This window comes from Esox lucius, chromosome 20 (genome assembly GCF_011004845.1).
Source record: "Esox lucius isolate fEsoLuc1 chromosome 20, fEsoLuc1.pri, whole genome shotgun sequence".
Classification (NCBI taxonomy): Eukaryota; Metazoa; Chordata; class Actinopteri; order Esociformes; family Esocidae; genus Esox; species Esox lucius.
The window spans coordinates 40,893,849-40,915,997 of record NC_047588.1 but is presented as its reverse complement, the minus strand read 5'-3'; the positions used below and the strand labels follow the sequence as shown (position 1 = coordinate 40,915,997).

Here is a 22,149-nt window from a genome sequence, read left to right as displayed (position 1 = left end):
TGTCACATGTTTCCCATCTTCCACACCAGGTCCCAATCTAGCTCGTTTGTATGTGTATATATGTTTCCCCTCTGCTCCCCACATTGTGGATCATTGTTGCTGTTGCTTGTCATTGGTGCTGTCTGTTAGTATACCGGTGAGTGTTGTTAAATTACTGTTGAATGTTGATTGTTAAGACGCGTTGTCGCGCACTCTATTTTCATCAGTAGTTAGTTTCGTTTTCCGTTCGTGTTTGGTTTGTTTGTTGTTTTAATAAAAACCCACGAACGAGAGTACTGCCTGCGCCTGGTTCCTCCAACACTACACCGCGACGAGTTGTTACAAGTTAAGTAGAGGAGATACTGTATATACTGATATATATTGATATATACTGTATATACTGATATATACTGATGTATACTGTATATACTGATATATCCTGACATATACTGTAAACACTGATATATACTGATGTATACTGTATATAATGTGTATATATACTGATGTATATGATATTTACTGATATTTACTGATATTTACTGATATTTACTGATATTTACTGATATTTACTGATATTTACTGATATTTACTGATATTTACTGATATTTACTGATATTTTCTGATATTTTCTGATATTTTCTGATATTTTCTGATATTTTCTGATATTTTCTGATATTTTCTGATATTTTCTGATATATTCTGATATATTCTGATATATTCTGATATATTCTGATATATTCTGATATATTCTGATATATTCTGATATATTCTGATATATTCTGATATATTCTGATATATTCTGATATATTCTGATATATTCTGATATATTCTGATATATTCTGATATATTCTGATATATTCTGATATATTCTGATATATTCTGATATATTCTGATATATTCTGATATATTCTGATATATTCTGATATATTCTGATATATTCTGATATATTCTGATATATTCTGATATATTCTGATATATTCTGATATATTCTGATATATTCTGATATATTCTGATATATTCTGATATATTCTGATATATTCTGATATATTCTGATATATTCTGATATATTCTGATATATTCTGATATATTCTGATATATTCTGATATATTCTGATATATTCTGATATATTCTGATATATTCTGATATATTCTGATATATTCTGATATATTCTGATATATTCTGATATATTCTGATATATTCTGATATATTCTGATATATTCTGATATATTCTGATATATTCTGATATATTCTGATATATTCTGATATATTCTGATATATTCTGATATATTCTGATATATTCTGATATATTCTGATATATTCTGATATATTCTGATATATTCTGATATATTCTGATATATTCTGATATATTCTGATATATTCTGATATATTCTGATATATTCTGATATATTCTGATATATTCTGATATATTCTGATATATTCTGATATATTCTGATATATTCTGATATATTCTGATATATTCTGATATATTCTGATATATTCTGATATATTCTGATATATTCTGATATATTCTGATATATTCTGATATATTCTGATATATTCTGATATATTCTGATATATTCTGATATATTCTGATATATTCTGATATATTCTGATATATTCTGATATATTCTGATATATTCTGATATATTCTGATATATTCTGATATATTCTGATATATTCTGATATATTCTGATATATTCTGATATATTCTGATGAATACTGTATATTCCGATATATACTGTATATATACTGATATGTACGGTAAATACTTATATATATATATATATATACTGTACAGTGGATATAAAAAGTCAACACACCCCTGTTAAAATGCCAGGTTCTTGTGATGTAAAAGAATGAGAAAGATAAATCATGTCAGAACTTTTTCCACTTTTAATGTGACCTTTAATGTGAAAAATTCAATTGAAAAACAAACTTAAATCTTTGAGGAGGAAAAATTACAAATAAAAACCTGACAATAACCTGGTTGCATAAGTGTGCACACCTGGTTATAACTTGGGATGTGGCTGTGTTCAAAATTAACCAATCAAATTCAAACTCATGTAAAATGGAAGTCATTACACACCTGCCATCATTTACAGTGACTCTGATTAATCACAAATAAAGTTCAGCTGATCTAGTAGGATTTTCCTGACATTTTCTTAGTTGCATCTCAGAGCAAAAGTCAAATATAGCATGGGACACAGTGAAGACTGTCATCTTCAAGTGGAGAATATATGGCACAACAGAGACATTACCAAGAACTGGACGTACCTCCAAAATTGATGAAAAGACGAAAAGAGAACTGGTCACAGAGGTTTCCAAGAAGTACTGGCTTTGTGCTACATGTGACAACAATCTCCCGTATTCTTCATATGAATGGGCTATGGGGTAGGGTGGCAAGACGAAGCCTTTTCTGACAAAGAAAAACATCCAAGCCCGGCTGAAGTTTGCAAAAACAAACATCGTACCCCCAAAAGCATGTGGGAAAATGTGTTGATGGTCTGATCAAACCAAGGTTGAACTTTATGGCCATAATTCCATAAGTTATGTTTGGCGCAAAAACAACACTGCACGTCACTTAAAGAATACCATACCCACAGTGAAGCATGGTGCTGGCAACATTATGCTTTAGGGCTGTTCTTCAGTCAGGGTGGAGGGAATTAATTTACATACATCTTCTTCGACTTATCCGGGGCCGGGTCGCGGGGGCAGCAGTCTAAGCAGGGATGCCCAGACTTCCCTCTCCCCAGACACTTCCTCCAGCTCTTCCGGGGGGACACCGAGGCGTTCCCAGGCCAGCCGGGACATAGTCCCTCCAGCGTGTCCTAGGTCTTCCCCGGGGTCTCCTCCCGGTGGGACGGGACCGGAACACCCTCCCAGGAAGGCGTTCCGGAGGCATCCGAAACAGATGCCCAAGCCACCTCAGCTGACCCCTCTCGATGTGGAGGAGCAGCGGCTCTACTCTGAGCTCCTCCCGGGTGACCGAGCTTCTCACCCTATCTCTAAGGGATCGCCCAGCCACCCTGCGGAGAAAGCTCATTTCGGCCGCCTGTATCCGGGATCTTGTCCTTTCGGTCATGACCCAAAGCTCATGACCATAGGTGAGAGTAGGAACGTAGATTGACCGGTAAATCGAGAGCTTCGCCTTGCGGCTCAGCTCTTTCTTCACCACGACAGACCGATACATCAACCGCATTACTGCAGAAGCTGCACCGATCCGTCTGTCAATCTCCCGTTCCTTCCTTCCCTCACTCGTGAACAAGACCCCTAGATACTTAAACTCCTCCACTTGAGGCAGGCACTCTCCACCAACCTGAAGTGGGCAAGCCACCCTTTTCCGACTGAGGACCATGGCCTCGGATTTGGAGGTACTGATTTTCATCCCCACCGCTTCACACTCTGCTGCAAACCGTCCAAGTGCATGCTGAAGGTCCTGGCTTGAAGGGGCCAACACGACAACATCATCCGCAAAGAGCAGAGACGAAATCGTGTGGTCCCCAAACCTGACACCCTCCGGCCCCTGGCTGTGCCTAGAAATTCTGTCCATAAAAATTACGAACAGAACCGGTCCAACATGCACAGGGAACAAGTCTGACTTACTGCCGGCAATGCGGACCAAGCTCCTGCTTCGGTCGTACAGTGACCTGACAGCCCTTAGCAAGGGACCCAGGACCCCGTATTCCCGAAGCACCCACCACAAGATGCCGCGAGGGACACAGTCGAATGCCTTCTCCAAATCCACAAAACACATGTGGATTGGTTGGGCAAACTCCCATGAACCCTCCATCACCCTGTAGAGGGTATAGAGCTGGTCCAGTGTTCCACGGCCTGGACGAAAACCACACTGTTCCTCCTGAATCCGAGGTTCTACTATCGGCCGTATTCTCCTCTCCAGAACCCTGGCATAGACTTTCCCGGGGAGGCTGAGAAGTGTGATCCCCCTATAGTTGGAACACACCCTCCGGTCCCCCTTCTTAAAAAGAGGGACCACCACCCCGGTCTGCCATCCCAGAGGCACTGTCCCCGACTGCCACGCGATGTTGCACAGGTGTGTCAGCCAAGACAGCCCCACAACATCCAGAAACTTGAGGTACTCAGGGCGGATCTCATCCACCCCCGGTGCCTTGCCACCGAGGAGTTTCTTAACCACCTCTGTGACTTCAGCCCGGGTGATGGACGAGTCCACCTCTGAACCCTCATCCTCTGCTTCCTCAATGGAAGACGTGACGGCGGGATTGAGGAGATCCTCGAAGTACTCCTTCCACCGCCCGACGACATCCCCAGTTGAGGTCAACAGCTGCCCACCTCTACTGTAAACAGCGTTGGTAGGGCACTGTTTCCCTCTCCTGAGGCACCGGATGGTTTGCCAGAATCTCTTCGAGGCCAGCCGATAGTCCTTCTCCATGGCCTCACCGAACTCCTCCCAGGCCCGAGTTTTTGCCTCCACAACCACCCGGGCTGCAGTCCGCTTGGCCTGTCGGTACCCGTCAGCTGCCTCAGGAGTCCCACAAGCCAACCAGGCCTGATAGGACTCCTTCTTCAGCTTGACGGCATCCCTTACTTCCGGTGTCCACCACCGGGTTCGGGGATTGCCGCCTCGACAGGCACCGGAGACCTTACGGCCACAGCTCCGAGCGGCCGCTTCGACAATGGCGGTGGAGAACATGGTCCACTCGGACTCAATATCTCCAGCCTCCCTCGGGATCCAGTCGAAGCTCTGCCGGAGGTGGGAGTTAAAGATCTCTCTGACAGGAGACTCTGCCAGACGTTCCCAGCAGACCCTTACAGTACGCTTGGGCCTGCCGAGTCTGTCCAGCTTCCTCCCCCGCCATCGGATCCAACTCACAACCAGGTGGTGATCAGTTGACAGCTCCGCCCCTCTCTTTACCCGAGTGTCCAAGACATACGGCCGCAGGTCAGATGAAACGACAACAAAGTCGATCATCGACCTGCGTCCTAGGGTGTCCTGGTGCCACGTGCACTGATGGACACCCTTATGCTTGAACATGGTGTTCGTTATGGACAAACTGTGACTAGCACAGAAGTCCAAGAACTGAACACCGCTCGGGTTCAGATCAGTGGGGCCGTTCCTCCCAATCACGACCCTCCAGGTGTCACTGTCGTTGCCCACGTGGGCGTTGAAGTCCCCCAGTAGAACGATAGAGTCCCCAGTCGGAGCACTTTCCAGCACCCCTCCCAGAGACTCCAAGAAGGTCGGGTACTCTGCACTGCCGTTCGGCCCGTAGGCACAAACAACAGTGAGAGACCTATCCCCGACCCGTAGGCGCAGGGAAACGACCCTCTCGTTCACCGGGGTAAACTCCAACACATGGCGGCAGAGCTGGGGAGCTATAAGCAAACCCACACCAGCCCGCCGCCTCTCACCATGGGCAACTCCAGAGTGGTGAAGAGTCCATCCTCTCTCAAGGAGTGTGGTTCCAGAGCCCAAGCCGTGCGTAGAGGTGATCCCGACTACCTCTAGTCGGAACCTCTCAACCTCACGCACCATCTCAGGCTCCTTCCCCGCCAGCGAGGTGACATTCCACGTCCCTAGAGCCAGTTTCCGTGTCCAGGGATCGGGTTGTCAAGGCCCCCGCCTTCGACTGCAGCCTGATCCTCTCCGCACCGGCCCCTTATGGTCCCTCCTGCAGGTGGTGAGCCCACGGGAAGGCGGCACCACGTCGCTCCTTCGGGCTGAGCCCGGCCGGGCCACCAGGCGCTCGCGTACGAGCCCCAACCCCGGGCCTGGCTCCAGGGTGGGGCCCCGGCTGCTCCATACCGGGCGACGTCACGATCCTCAAAATGTTTCTCATCATTAAAGGGTTTTGAACTGCTCTTAGTCTGACCCGTCGCCTAGGACCTGTTTGCCTTGGGAGACCCTACCAGGGGCATATAGTCCCAGACAACATAGCTCCTAGGGTCACTCGGGTACTCAAACCCCTCCACCACGTTAAGGTGGCACTAAATGTCCCCAATAAGTAAAAATAGTGAAAGCCTCATAATCCCTCTAAAACCTAGCAAAATAATGTAATATTGTCATGGTGCGGTGAGCAGCAGCGCCACCGTGCCATATATTTTCAAGTTCCCATATCTCACGAACACATTCCGGACTGTCACATGATTTCAACCCTTCACACCAGGTCCCAATTTGTATCGTGTTTAAATGTTTCTCCTCTGCTCCCCACGTTGTGGATCATTGTTGCTGTTCATTGTTGCTGTTGCTGTCTGTATGCTGGTGAGTGTTGCTTGTGCTACTGTTTGTATGTCAGTTGTTAAGTCGCGTTGTCGCGCACTTTATTTTCATTCAGTCTGTAGTTAGTTTCGTTTTCCGTTCGTGTTTGGTTTGTTTGTTGTTTATTAAAACCCACGAACGCGATATCTGCCTGCGCCTGGTTCCTTCAACACCACACAACGACGAAGTGTTACAAATATCAGTTATTTTTGCATATCAACATTAATTAATCCCGTTTTAGGAAATGTAAAATCACCACAAAAAATGTTTTGACAACATGTAAATCTTGTCAGGACTAGATTACGTTTTTCGACAGTTTCTGTTTTCGTAATTAGATTTTGTGGAAATATTCCTGATCTTACAGGAAAAGTCCCGTGTAGAGAGTTCTATCAAAAGAGGTTTATTGAGATGGAGAAAAAACACAAAGTTACTCTGATCTGTTCAGTTGGATCGTACAGTTACTGGAGATATACATGGTACAAAGACAACACTATGATTACAGTGTACCAGTCTGAATACATTATATCAGGGAACAACCTCATCAGAAGAGTTAGAGTCGGAGCAGGGTTCATACAGATGCCATGGATACCAACATGACAGACCCACATCTACATCCACCAGTGATCAGGTCACTGTAACTGTGAAAGGTGAGTTAGACACTTTGTTGTGTGTTTTATCTTGTTGTCATTGAGTCAATCATGGTCTGTGTTTCAATGGTTTATTTCAGTTTTCCTGTTGATGTACATTATCTATTATCTGAAGACATGTATTTGGTAGTTGTCATAAAAATGTAATTTTACCCTGTAGATATGAACATAATCTGTAAAGTTTTAGTTCCTTTTTGCCTACTAATATTTCTAGATGTTTTCCCACAACCCTCATCTACTGTGGTCAATCTGAACATGACGTTAGATATTCATTCATCAGAACATACAGTATCTCTCTTTATGTTTCATCTTTGTCTCTTCCACTGCTTTTCTTTCACATTTTCTATCTCTATCAAATGACAAAAGGTCTGAGTTATAAAGATATGTTTTTTATGTTGATGATTTACGAGAAAATGATCACAGTCTCAAAGTTTGTAGCTAAGATGTACCAGAGTAAGCGTGATAAGCAAATGTTTAATTGCATACAACATGCTCAGTCTTTTGAATCGTTGCATTTGTGCCATGGTTGTTGAAGAAATATCAAAGCAAATCATGTGTAATTCAACTTTATTATTCAAAAATAAAACCATTTGTAAAACCACATCAATGTTTACACAGTATTTTTCATATAACAATTATTCAAGGCAAAACATACACTTTGACAATGAATTACAAATGATTAAATAAAAACACATTAAATGGAAGAGTGTGTGTACTCTTTTGTACATGCTGTGGTCTACATGGAGAGTGGGTATAAACATCATGTCTTCTATACATGCTGTGGTCTACATGTAGAGTGGGTATAAACATCATGTCTTCTGTACATGCTGTGGTCTACATGAAGAGTGGGTGTAAACATCATGTCTTCTGTACATGCTGTGGTCTGCATGGAGAGTGGGTATAAACATCATGTCTTCTATACATGCTGTGGTCTACATGTAGAGTGGGTATAAACATCATGTCTTCTGTACATGCTGTGGTCTACATGGAGAGTGGGTGTAAACATCATGTCTTCTGTACATGCTGTGGTCTACATGGAGAGTGGGTATAAACATCATGTCTTCTATACATGCTGTGGTCTACATGGAGAGTGGATATAAACATCATGTCTTCTGTACATGCTGTGGTCTACATGGAGAGTGGGTGTAAACATAATGTTCTGTACATGCTGTGGTCTACATGGAGAGTGGGTATAAACATCATGTCTTCTGTACATGCTGTGGTCTACATGTAGAGTGGGTATAAACATCATGTCTTCTATACATGCTGTGGTCTACATGGAGAGTGGATATAAACATCATGTCTTCTGTACATGCTGTGGTCTACATGGAGAGTGGGTGTAAACATCATGTCTTCTGTACATGCTGTGGTCTACATGTAGAGTGGGTATAAACATCAATGTTCCCAGGTGGCTCCTGCTTCTAATCTGATTGTCCCTGTCATCTCTCTCAAGGACCTGCAACATTTTGGAGTTGATAACAACAAACACTCTTAGAATTGTTTTGCTATTTAGAACTTTGATCAGCTGTCCACAAAGAAGAACCCTTTGATGAAACCTTGGTTGCTGTGGTTCCAGGTAGAACCCTTTTTGGTATTAGGTAGAACCTGTCTTTGTTCCAAGTAGAACCTTTGCCACAAGGATTTTGTATCGAACCAAAAGGGTACAACCTGGAATCCAAGAAGGTTCTCCTATAAGGACAACACGTTTGAACCCATTATTTTCTAGGAGTGTATTTAAACCTAAAGTACTGAAACATAACCACAGCATTGCTTCCATACCATTTCAATAGATGTGTTTTAGTGTTTCAGTACCTGTTCATGGCATTACTTCAGAATAGACTGGTTCTGTCTCTGGTGGAGGAGTTAATCCTGTAGGAGTTGATGAGGAGACAGTGTTTGTATCTCTACAGTAATATACATAATAACATATAACATTCAATATGGGGTCAAGGAGAGGTTATCATACAGGGATATGAACTCTTACCTCTCTTGTTCTTGGTCTTCTTATTGAGGTCAATCTTTGCATAGGTCACATCAACAGGTCCAGATGCTGCTGACAATGGTCATGTCCCATCAACAAATTAACAAATATGTTCATTTATATTCATCCTTTTTGTCCAAATCACCAAAGTCTCACATTTTGATTTATCTGTTAACATTTTAATGGGTCTGACCAGTACCGTTCTCTGTCTGCACCTCAGAATAGACTGGATATTCTGTTGGATCAGATGGTTTTCCTGAGGACCAAAAACCTGTATATTTTAGTTGTTCCTTCTATTACTGTGAACTGTTGATTAATAAAAAAATATTAAATCAGTTGAGAATCACCTATCTTTTTCTTTTTCAGCTGGTTGAGTTGAATCAGGACAAATGCCACATCACCTGTCCCAGAAGCAGAAGAAGAACCAGCAACAACTGACACAGAACATAGAACATTTTCCTTAGTCACACTGTAAATGAACAACTGACACATGACATGCAATTTAAAGCGTACAGACAACTTCACTTGGTCACACTGTACAGAAACAACTGACACAGAACATACAAACAAACAATTTAAAGCTTACAGACATACAGACACTTTCACTTGGTCACACTTCACTACAGCAACTGACAAAAAAGACAGACACTTTATTAGGTTCATTGTAGGTTGCCACACATTCTTACCAAAACACATCTGAATATTGTAGGTTACAACAGAAATAGTGTATATTATGGGCTCCAACACACTGGTACAACAACATTACAGTATACCTCTATCATTGTGGTCTGATGGACTTATTGTGTCATAGATGTTAGCGCCACCTGTTGGTTGAAGAAGACAGAGGAAAATGGTCATCCTCTGCTTATCAGGGGACATAGAGTTCATACTAGGTAACATGTTGTTGTGAATAGTGAATGTTGTCAAGTCAGTGTATGAGGTTTCAGATAGAGAATGACAGAGATCTGGTCTGAGGGACGGACCATCCTGCAGTAGATCCTGCTGGGGATCCTGGTTGGTAATCTGGGTCTGGGGAGATCTACAGGGAGAGAGACACTCATGAAAACATAGAAAATACATACAGTATCAATCAACAGTAGGCAGACAGGTTTACTCACAAGGATGTTCTATTACACCAGGAATCTGGAATAAGAAATGCAGCTGTTATATCATTTATATTATTTTTGTTCAGTTTTTTACTATTTAGATTGAAACTTGTCTCCAACATACAAAAAGACAAAATAGTGAAGGTCTCATGTTACCTTTGCGTTTTTTATATAGACACACAAGAACCGGCAGAACAACCAGGAGAAAACCAGCAACAACCAGACGCATAACGACTCCTACTAGGACTGATATAGAGGATCCATCTAAGACTGGAGAGAAAACAACACAACAATCTCAGACTCAGAGGTTGTAGACTAGAGAATACATAGAAAGTAGTGGAGGGCACTAATTCCTGTGTATAGAATAGAAATGACTGGACAGGAAACAACCCTCATGAGGTCAGGGTCTAATACTTCCCACATCACTGACCTCAAGATGTAAAGGTGCTGTGATACTCATTGTTTTCTCACCTCTTCGTCTAATACACTTCTACTCTTCCTCAACAGACATTTCTCATTACATTACACACACACACCACACACACAACTATTCTCACCTCTCACTGTCACCCAGCTTCCTGGTGATTCTCCTTCATTAGATGTACATTTATAAAAGCCTTCATCTGACTTTGATACTACAGGGATGGTCATCTCTCCTGTGGTATCATTCCTGATCAGAACTCCATCTTTGTAGAAATCAGCTTTAATAATGTTTGATATGTTTGTTCTGTGTTTACAGACTAGAGTCACTGTGTCTCCTTCAGTCACTGGATGGACGGGACTCTCCAGGATCACATCACCATCTGTGGACATAATATAAATCATTATTATAATAATAAATGTTAATTGTGACACTGGGGTCTATTAAAATCCTGAGAAATTGGGTTTCACAAGTCATCATCCAGTTACAGCACTGAACATTCTATCATACCGTCTATAAAACTAATACATTACCAGTCACTGTGATGTTGACAGCATTACTGTTCTCTCCTGATCCAGACTCACACCAGTACACTCCACTGTCCTGAATCAGAGTGGTTCTGATGTTACATGTGGACCCTTGTATTGTTCCCCTGTATGAAACACACCCTGACTCTGTTCCTCTGTCTGTGTATCTCATCAGTCTCCATCCGGTGGAGTTTCCTTTCTTCTTACAGCTTAGTGAGACAGATGTCCTTGTAAAATGCTGAGTTCTGTTAGGATTTACTGTCAGAGAGACTGCAGACGGCAGATCTAAAACAAAAGCTCAACCCTTTAGGTATTCATACACATAAAATTGTCTAAATAAGGTGATCGTTCTACACAATGTTGATGTAGTTACTGACCTCCTGACCAGAGAAACTGAGGTGCACTGTAGTCTGTGTAATAGAAGGAGTTTCCTCTCCCAGCTCTACACACATATCCTCCTGTGTGAATACGACCAGCAGGACTCAGAGTGTAATATTGTTCAGTAGTCCCATCATCAGATAGGTGCTTAAAAGTGTAGGACCGATCTGAAGGAACATTCCTGTACCAGAAGAACCTCCAGTCTGTAGACGTCTCTTTAACTTGACATCTAAGAGTCACTGAGTCTCCAGGGTTCAACCACTGAGGAGAGACACTCAGGACAGGCTTGGGTTTGACTGGGATTAGACAAAGAACATGTTGTAAACTGTTGGTCTTAGAAAGTATTCTAGTTAAGTGTAGAGAGGTTAACATGATTAAATACTGTGGACTTACCAGATACAGTCAGTTGTACAACATTACTGTGATTGGAGGTCTTTCTTCCCTTTACACCCTTACATCTATATGACCCATTATGGGATGTTCTGACTGGACTGATTCTGTACTCAGGTTCTGTCTGACTAATGTTCTGATAGTGAAACCACTCATACTGCCAGTCAGTGTCTCCTCCCCCCAGTAGGACACATCTGAGAGTGACCGTCTCTCCAATGAATATCTGGGTCCAGTTGGGTTGGATGGTCAGAACAGCTACTGGTCTCTCTACAGAGACACGACACAGACAACTAAGTCCACTAATCAGACAATACATTGTACCCCAGATTACTGAATGTCCATATAACACAACAACCAATAATACAAGGTGTTAGACTCACCAGTAACTGTAATCCTGACTGGGTCACTGTTCAGGGTGTAGTAGGGAGGTTCTCCTCTCCCTCCTCTACACCAGTACTGTCCTCCATCAGAGACACTGACAGGGTTAAATGTGTAGGTGGATTCAGTGATGGTTACTGGTGGAGAGTCTGGTCTGTCTCTGTACCAGTAAAACCTCCACCCAGAGGACTCTACAGTGCAGGTCAGTGTCACTCTGTCACCTGTTAATATGTCCTCTTTGTCTGAACTAACTTTGTCATCTGGAAATATCAGAATCAAAGTATGAATCACCTACAGTACATTTACACATTAACCCATATATGGACAAATAAATATACAAACCTTCACAGTCAATGACATACAGTTGGGTGGTGATCATTTAATACAGAAAATATTACTGGGTCTGTCAGATCCTTGCTGGGGGCCTCTAGGCATCTCTATTCGCCCTGGGGTCACAGTCAAGACCTGACCAGAGAGGTGCCTCTAGGCATCTCTGCGCTGCTGTTTTTGATTGTCACCAATTAGAGGCAGCTGTGCTGTGTTGCCTCTAATTGGGGACCCTATTTAAGTTGACCTGTTGAGCCTTTACTTTCTGGCTCTGTTGTTTGCACCAATTGTGGATGTGCTGAGATTATTGTGTTTGGCAACAAAAATAAAAGAACAAGTATTAATAAAGTGCTGAATTCTCAGGTACTTAAAACCAGGGATCAAATGTGTAATCTTGGTGTTTTGATTAACTCAGACCTCACATTCAACAGTCATATCAAAAACAGCATTCTATCATCAAAAAAATATAGCCAGAATCAAAGGCTCGGTGTCCCAAAAAGACCAAGAGAAGCTCATCCATGCTTTTATCTCTAGTAGGGTGGACTTCTGTAATCTCCTATTAACTGGACTCCTGAAAAAGACTTTAAAACAACTGCGGCTCATTCAGAATGCTGCTGCTAGAATGTTAACCAGGACCAAGAGAACAGAGCACATCACTCCGGTTCTTAAATCTTTGCTTTGGCTTTCAGTCAGTTACAGAATAGGTTTCAAAGTGTTGCTTTTAGTTTATAAATATCTGATATGTTTGAAGAATATAAACCGAGCAGGGCTCTTAGATCCATGAACACAGGTCAGCTAGTAGAGCCCAGAGTCCAAACTAAACATGGAGACGTTGCGTTTATGCTGTACAAAACTGGAATAAACTACCAGAAGATCTGCCCCAAACGTATACATTTTTAAATCCAGGTTAAAAACACTTCTCTTCTCACGTGCGCTCTGACTGAGTATATAAACTTAACCACACTGTTTAGCCTTATAGCTTCCCACTTTTAATCTTTTTATGTTTTCTTGTATTTTTTTATTAATATGATGTATTTATTTGCTTTGATGTTTTAATTAGAGTATTTGTTATTATTTTATTGTACTTTCATATATTTTTCTTTGTAAAGCACATTGAATTGCTTCGATGTATGAATTGTGCTATATAAATAAACTTGCTTGCTATGTGCTGTCGGTTGAGGTGTACTAGTTGTTGTTTTCTGTTCAGTTATTTGTAAGGAAGACCATTCTAGGGTCTTACTAATCATCCCTAAAGTACCCAAGACAGACCAAAAAACAACCCAAACTAAAGGTTGGTTTCTAGTGGATAGTAGGACATGGATCTGAGTGGTGAATAAATCATATAGTTAGATAACTGTTTGGAGCTGGCTAATGTGATGAGCATTATTTTGTTATTCTCTGTGATCTCCAGTTCTCTAGGTCTGAGCTCATTCTGGCCAATGTCTGGTAATGTGTTGGTATTCAGATTTTCTGTGAGTCAATTAAGAAAATCACATCTTACTCACCGTTCATAGTCAGAGCCAGCATAGATTTGGGTTTCGCTGTGAAAACAAGCAACACATTCATCCATTATGCATTCAGTTCTTTAGTATATTCAAATTATGATCACAATGTTTGTTATAACTAATAAAAAAAATAAATGAAATGTAACTCACCCTTCACAGTTATATTGACCTGATTACTGATGGATGTAGATGTGGGTCTGGAGTCTCTCTCTCCCTGACACCAGTAGAGACCCTGGTCAGACTCTTCAACTCTACTGATGATGAGGGTGTCTCCTGTTGTAGAGTGTCTGTCAGACTGATTTACTGCATTAATACTCCTGTTATTGTACCATTTATATCTCCAGTCACTGTCAGATCCAACAGAACAGGTCAGAGTAACTTTCTCTCCAGTGTACGGAGAGGTTGGTTCTACACTCAGGGTAGAATTAGGCAGTGCTGTGAAAACACACAAAACATACTAAATATGAACAAAGAATACACGGAAATTGAATACATTGTTTACCATTTTTTTTTCCCAATTGAGCAACTTTATCAGGGGCCGTGCCAGGCTCTGTAGAGTAAAATAAAAAAGGTCATAATATGTGGCACAAACGCACCCACACCCCGCAAACCAGCATCACACCCAACGTGTTTCAAAGTTTGCATCCCCTTGGACAATTGGTAATATATGTACCATTTGTAAAGAAAACATGAGTGAGCATCTAAAACACATCTTTTATTTTTATGGGATTCACATTCAACTGTAGGTCCTAACAGAATGGCACAATAATAAAACAAAACAATTGAACTGACCCCTGTTCAAAAGTCTGCATACATTTTGTTCTTAATACTGTGTATTTCCCCCTTCAGCATCAATGACAGTGTGCAGTCTTTTGTAATAGTTGTCTATGAGGCCCTGAACTCTTGCAGGTAGTATAGCTGCCCATTCGTCTTGAAAAAATGCCTCCAGGTCATGCAAAGTCTTTGGTGATCTTGCACGTTTGAGATCTCCCCAGAGTGACTTGATGATATTAAGGTCAGGAGACTGTTATGCCCATCCAGAACCTTCACCTTTTTCTGTTTTAACCACTGGAGGGTCAACTTGGCCTTGTGCGCAGGGTCTTTGTTGTGCTGGAACGTTCAAGAGCTTCCCATGCGCAGCTTTGGTGCAGAAGAATGCAAATTGTCTGCCAGTATTTTCTAAAAACATGCTGCATTCATCTTGCCATCAATTTTCACAAGAAAATTGGGGCAGACCTAGAGTATTGGAGGGACCCAAGCAGTATGCTGTCTGGGGACCCCATGGGCAGAGTGTCTGTGTGGGTCCCAGTATTTACGGACGCGTCCCTGACGGGCTGGGGCGGGACATGCTGGTTGTACTCAGTGAGGGGGGTGTGGTCTCCGTCTGAGCGCCACATCAACTGGCTGGAGTTGGACTTGATCAACCACATCCTGACCATTTTGGGTCAGGATGTGTTTGTGGTGTTGTGTATGTCAACAGACAGGGCGGGGTCAGGATGTGTTGGTGGTGTTGTGTATGTCAACAGACAGGGCGGGGTCAGGATGTGTTGGTGTGGTTGTGTATGTCAACAGACAGGGCAGGGTCAGGATGTGTTGGTGTGGTTGTGTATGTCAACAGACAGGGCGGGGTCAGGATGTGTTGGTGTGGTTGTGTATGTCAACAGACAGGGCGGGGTCAGGATGTGTTGGTGTGGTTGTGTATGTCAACAGACAGGGCGGGGTCAGGATGTGTTGGTGTGGTTGTGTATGTCAACAGACAGGGTGGGGTCAGGATGTGTTGGTGGTGTTGTGTATGTCAACAGACAGGGCGGGGTCAGGATGTGTTGGTGGTGTTGTGTATGTCAACAGACAGGGCGGGGTCAGGATGTGTTGGTGGTGTTGTATATGTCAACAGACAGGGCGGGGTCAGGATGTGTTGGTGTGGTTGTGTATGTCAACAGACAGGGCGGGGTCAGGATGTGTTGGTGTGGTTGTGTATGTCAACAGACAGGGCAGGGTCAGGATGTGTTGGTGTGGTTGTGTATGTCAACAGACAGGGCGGGGTCAGGATGTGTTGGTGTGGTTGTGTATGTCAACAGACAGGGCGGGGTCAGGATGTGTTGGTGTGGTTGTGTATGTCAACAGACAGGGCGGGGTCAGGATGTGTTGGTGTGGTTGTGTATGTCAACAGACAGGGCGGGGTCAGGATGTGTTGGTGTGGTTGTGTATGTCAACAGACAGGGCGGGGTCAGGATGTGTTGGTGGTGTTGTGTATGTCAACAGACAGGGCGGGGTCAGGATGTGTTGGTGGTGTTGTGTATGTCAACAGACAGGGCGGGGTCAGGATGTGTTGGTGGTGTTGTATATGTCAACAGACAGGGCGGGGTCAGGATGTGTTGGTGTGGTTGTGTATGTCAACAGACAGGGCAGGGTCAGGATGTGTTGGTGTGGTTGTGTATGTCAACAGACAGGGCAGGGTCAGGATGTGTTGGTGTGGTTGTGTATGTCAACAGACAGGGCGGGGTCAGGATGTGTTGGTGTGGTTGTGTATGTCAACAGACAGGGCGGGGTCAGGATGTGTTGGTGTGGTTGTGTATGTCAACAGACAGGGCGGGGTCAGGATGTGTTGGTGTGGTTGTGTATGTCAACAGACAGGGCGGGGTCAGTGTAGATCTGGGAATGGGCTCATGGGCACCTATGGTCTGAGGGCTCCCACATTCCTGGAAAGCTCAATGTGGGCGCAGACTTGTTGTCTCGGGAGGGTCCCCGGGCGTCTTCATCCCGAGATTGTCGTAAAGGTTTGGAGACGTTTCAGGAAGGCGCAGGTGGATCTGTGGTTCCCTTGATGCGCAGGACAGGCCGTCGTTGGGAGTGGACGCGTTGGCTCACCGGCCATGGCCGAGAGTATTGCTGTACGTGTTTCCCCTTCTACAATACATTCTCCCTGTCATGTCTCGGGTGTGGACGAAGGGGCTGTCCCTCATCCCGATCGCCCCTTTTCGCCCAGGTGCCCTGTGGTTCTAGAGGAGGCTCAGATGGTGGTGGGAACATTGTGGCCGATCTCTTATTGCCACGGGTCGTTGATGCAGGCCAACGGCTCGATGGGGGCGTTCCCTGTGTTAGGCTCCTGAGAGGACCAGGTTGAAGGGGCGGGGACTGACTGAGGAGGTCATCGCAACCATTAGCAACCCTGGCCAATGGAGGATCTTTGTCTGCTGGTGGGAGGACGTGGGGGTTGACCCCCTGTGTTGTGACGTGGGCAGAGTCCTGTCGTTTCTGGAATGTCCCTTGATTATCAGGGGTCGCCCGGCACGCTCAAGGTGTACACGTGTGTGATTTCGGTGTGTCATGAAGAATTCAATCGAGTGTCTGTATTTAGTCATCCCTTGGTGAAACGGTTTTTGGCCGGGTCCCGTCGTCTCCGACCTGCTGTCCTGCCTCAGGCGATCAAGCCGTCGTTTGGTTCCATGAAGATGGTCTTGTGGGCGGTCTCTCCTCCTCCCCATGCCGGGGTGAGGGAGGAGAGGTTGCATGGTTTCTCCCCTCTGCTTTGGCTCAGTATGTGTGGCTTTGTGGTCAAACGCTGGCATTCCGTGTGGAATGCAGGGGAATTTGTGCTGAAATAACAGGAATGTCAGGAAATAACTGAAATACAGGAGTGCAACATATGAACTGTTGATGGGTAACTGACATATTCTGACCTGGTAGTAGCGGTCTTCATTCTGTATTGTTTTTCCCTTACAGACTGCTTGTTATTTTAGCATAAAGAAACAAACGATAAATGGGTGACTAGCATGCCCTTATCTAGTGTTGCCGTCTCAGTTTTATCCAACATGTCTCAGGTCCAACACATTGCCACAATCACACCTTAGATTTAGGCCTGTCACGAGAAATAGATATTGTAGATCTAATAATTTCCTCCCAAAATCCTGGATTATCGGATCACTGTCTTATTACATTTACCGTTAAAACATGAAATCCACTTGCTCTGTAAACAATGAGTTTCAAAAGCCGTACTATAAACTTTCAAACTACAAATAAATTCCTTGATATTTGTGAAATTAATACATGCAGAACGATTGAAGTAATGGGGATTAAGGGAAAACTATAAGATAAGTACTTTTATCTATTATGTTTCTTTGTCAAGGGTTGTGTGTAACATTCGATTATAATTGTGCTTCTGCTGAAACTATATTGCAAGTTGTGGGAAAGTACTGACAGGCTTAAGACTAGACGCAGACAGTACTAGACTGTCAAGGGTAGATCAAAGGTATGTGCTCAGTTAGATATAAGGTGTGAAATGGATACATGTTATACAGTAGGATTGTGTTAGGGGATACTAACCATATATTATTTGATATGAAGTAAGCAAGACTAATATATATGCTATAAGACTCATGTGTGATATGATAAGCAGAGTAGGGCAAAACGAGAAGCTTTCTTAGAAAAGGCAAAAATAGATGTAGAGGAAATGTGTAGAAGACGACTTGACAGGTCAGGGTTACCGTGCTCTGACGTTAGGGGCTGTGTGTTGCTAAGCAGGACTAGTTTGAACCAGTTATACAGGAACTTAAAAGAGAAGTGTGCGCCAAACATAGAATGTGAAAAGGGTATAAATGCTGAGGGCTGAAAACATTGTTCAGACTCTGTTGGACTGAGTGCCACAGCGTCTCCAGGTACATGTATCTGATTGTAAGAGGTAAATAAAGGTAAATTGTTTGCATTGATGGTATTTGTCTCCTTTGTGTCTCTTCACATCAACCAACTCGAGGAAGTGTAGGTCACACTTCAACATATTCTTACAAATTCACTCATTAACAACAGAGTAAATAAATCTGTAAATGATCAAATCGAGGATCTAAACTCAATACTGCAAAATACATTAGACACAGTTGCACAACTACAAACAAAAGAAATAAGCAACAAGAAACTTGCTCCCTGGTACACCGACAATACTAGAGCACTTAAGCAAGCCTCCAGAAAATCGGTGCGAAAGTGGCACTCCACCAAGTTGGAAGTATTTAGACTAGCCTGGATAGACAGTACACTACAATACCGAAAATCACTCACGTCTGCTCGATCAGCTTATTTCTCCAACCTGATTGAGGTGAACAAAAACAATCCAAAAGTTCTCTCTGATACAGTTGCAAAGTTAACAAATAAGCAATGCTTAGCAAGTGAAGTGGGTCTTCACTTTAGTTGTAATGAATACATGAACTACTTTGATGAAAAAATCATCACCATTAGAAAACAAATAACTGAATCCTCCTTAAATAGTTATGGTCCTCAAAATCTCAGTTGTCCAAAAAATAACCTGAACCTCCCTGAACCAGGTGTCAATGAGGACAATTGAATTTTTTGATACTGTAACGCTCGACACATTTACTTTGTAATGAGTTCTAAACCCACAAACTCTCAGCTAGACCCGATTCCAACAAAATTACTTAAGGAGCTATTTCCTGTGCTAGGTCAGCCAATGCTGAACATAATAAATTGCTCCCTTTCCTCTGGATGTGTACCAAACTCACTAAAAATAGCGAAAATTAAGCCTCTTCTAAAAAAATCTAATCTGGATCCCAACATATTAAACAATTAAAGGCCAATATCGAACCTCCCGTTCCTCTCAAAAATCTTATAAAAATGTGTTTCCCAACAACTGAATGCCTTCCTAAAGACAAATAACATTTATGGAATACTCCAGTCCGGTTTCAGATCCCATCATAGTAGAGACTGCACTCGTGAAGGTAATGGCCTCTGACAAAGGTTCAACATCCATCCTGTTGCTTCTTGATCTTAGTGCTGCTTTTGACACTATTGAACTCTCCCTTCTCTTAGAGACTGGAAACCCATATTGGGCTATGTGGACATGTTCTAGCCTGGTTTAAATCTTATTTATCTGAAAGATATCAGTTTGTTAGTGTGGATGGCATATCCTCTGACAAGTCAAAGGTATGCTTTGGTGTTCTTACTATACACTCACCTAAAGGATTATTAGGAACACCTGTTCAATTTCTCATTAATGCAATTATCTAATCAACCAATCACATGGCAGTTGCTTCAATGCATTTAGGGGTGTGGTCCTGGTCAAGACAATCTCCTGGACTCCAAACTGAATGTCAGAATGGGAAAGAAAGGTGATTTAAGCTATTTTGAGTGTGGCATGGTTGTTGGTGCCAGACGGGCCGGTCTGAGTATTTCACAATCTGCACAGTTACTGGGATTTTCACACACAACCATTTCTAGGGTTTACAAAGAATGGTGTGAAAAGGGAAAAACATCCAGTATGCAAACTTAGCCCAGAGAATTGTATTAACTATTCCAATTGGACTCTTAATATCTCACCCGGCACAGCCAGAAGAGGACTAGTCACCCCTCTGAGCCTGGGTCCTCTCTAGGTTTCTTCCTAAAATTCGGCCTTCTTAGGGAGTTTTTCCTAGCCACTGAAAGTCAACACTACTGTTTTTTGCTCCTTGGGGTTTAAGGCTGGTTGTCTCTGCAAAGCACTTTGTGACAACTGCTGTTGTAAATAGGGCTTTATAAATAAATTTGATTGAGTTACAAAATTCCTAGCAGTTACCTACTATTTTCAGCAGAAACATGCCTACTATTGATGTGTAATTACCATGTTGTTAACCAGCTGTTCCCTCTTTGTTTCTATGTTGTTTCCTGGAAATAACCTAGTTATTACCTCTTATTTCTATCCTGAAAATACTGTAATCAAGGGATTCTGGCATCAGGTAAACTGAGCGTAAAGGTCAAAGTTCAATCAGTGTAGAAAAGGTCCCTGGTAACAAAATAGTTCCCAGTGTGGTAATCCATAGACTATGTTGTCAGTAGATTATATCCAGTAGATTACAAGGATATAATCTACTGGATATAGTAGGCTAAGGATGCCTTGTTGTGAAACAAGAAACCAACTGTCTTTAGACTGGAGGTATTGATATAACCCTGGATTCCTGAAGGAGGTAATGAGGTATAACAGTAAAAAGGCTAGAATAGACAGAGGGAACATCCAGAAGCTTCATATCACTTCCTGATAAATCAAACCTGTCTGGTGGTCAAATGGCAAATTAGCAGATAAACAAATAGGTGCCAAACATTTCAGAGAAAATAGTTGTTTTGTGGGAAAATGTCTAGGATACTTACATTAAGCCAAACATGGGACTAACACTTCACAGATGGTGTTTATAGTTTCATTCAGTGTAAAACTAAACATTTATAGCAAATACCAAATTAATTAGTTCATTTATTAGATAACAATTTACATCAACCGGACAACTGAGATAATAACATTAAAACACAGACCATGACTGACTCAGTGACAACAAAATTAAATAAACAACAAAGTATCCAACTCACCCTTCACACTTATAGTGACCTGATTACTGATGGATGAAGATGTGGGTCTTGAGTTACTGATTCCCTGACACCAGTAGAGGCCTTTTTCAGACTCTTTAACACTATTAATAGTCAGGGTGGTTCTATTATACTGAGAAAGTCTATTATGGTTGAATGTGTTGTCTTTGTACCAATCATATCTAGTCCAGTCACTGTCAGACTGAACTGAACAGGTCAGAGTAACTTTCTCTCCAGTGAACACAGGGTTTGGATCTACTGTCAGAGTAGCTTTGGGCAGAGCTGTGAAAACACACAACACATTAATGTATATGGAGTTAGTGCAGTAATATATACAAAGTATGATCATATTGTCAGTTAGATTTTTCCCAAATTATCAAGCATAGATTTTTTTGTGATATATTATAGTTTCATTTTGAAACAGCTTTACGCGGAGCGTTAGTGGTTTATTAGGAGAATGTGAACACCAGACAAATCAGGCGGCGGTCAAACACGTGGAATCTATACAAGAGTAGTTTTCGGAAGTAGCGAAAACCGAAGCCTCAGTGTGAAATACAAACGACAAACAAAACCTCACAAAGGCTCTGGAGAACTGAAAAGAACTAAATAGGGACACAAAGAAGACACAGGTGGAGACACAGTTGATCAGAATGAGGGTGATTGGGATCTGATGACTGGGGAGCATTCAGGAGTAGAGGAGCGTGGGGTGTGTTCAGGAGTAGAGGTGCGTGGGGTGCGTTCAGGAGTAGAGGAGCGTGGGGTGCGTTCAGGAGTAGTGGAGCTTGAGGTGCGTTCAGGAGTAGTAGAGCTTGAGGTGCGTTCAGGAGTAGTGGAGCTTGAGGTCCGTTCAGGAGTAGTGGAGCGAAATACAAAAAATGTCAACCGATGCTACAATTCAACAAGTCCAAGCGCAGATGCAGCCTCACTGATGAAGGTCTTG

General features: G+C 42.6%; 1 protein-coding gene and 1 long non-coding RNA gene across 2 annotated transcripts; one reads left to right on the top strand and one right to left on the bottom strand.

Moving 5' to 3' along the window:
- Positions 1-6,307: 6,307 nt before the first annotated feature.
- Positions 6,308-11,250, top strand: LOC117593445. Its single transcript, XR_004574851.1, has 3 exons — positions 6,308-6,861; positions 9,209-9,313; positions 10,688-11,250. It is a non-coding gene; the product is annotated as an uncharacterized LOC117593445 (long non-coding RNA).
- On the bottom strand, positions 9,581-21,703 carry LOC106023971 (Fc receptor-like protein 5). Its single transcript, XM_034288660.1, has 11 exons — positions 21,213-21,703; positions 14,025-14,309; positions 13,875-13,910; positions 12,045-12,302; positions 11,668-11,931; positions 11,274-11,570; positions 10,903-11,181; positions 10,506-10,751; positions 9,961-10,218; positions 9,826-9,881; positions 9,581-9,666 (listed from the first exon to the last, which is right to left on the bottom strand). The coding sequence occupies exons 1-9, from the start codon at positions 21,556-21,558 to the stop codon at positions 10,046-10,048; spliced, it is 2,184 nt and encodes a 727-aa protein (XP_034144551.1). The 5' UTR covers positions 21,559-21,703; the 3' UTR covers positions 9,581-9,666; positions 9,826-9,881; positions 9,961-10,045.
- Positions 21,704-22,149: the final 446 nt, after the last annotated feature.

What these genes read in the sequence shown, in the direction of transcription:
- LOC106023971 (XM_034288660.1), bottom strand. Translation starts at nt 21,558, where the DNA reads ATGATCATACTTTGTATATATTACTGCACTAACTCCATATACATTAAT. An exon ending in AGTCAGGATTACAGTTACTG is followed by an intron (nt 11,932 to 12,044) that starts GTGAGTCTAACA and finishes GTGTCTCTGTAG; the next exon opens with AGAGACCAGTAGCTGTTCTG. An exon ending in TGTCAACATCACAGTGACTG is followed by an intron (nt 10,752 to 10,902) that starts GTAATGTATTAG and finishes TTATGTCCACAG; the next exon opens with ATGGTGATGTGATCCTGGAG.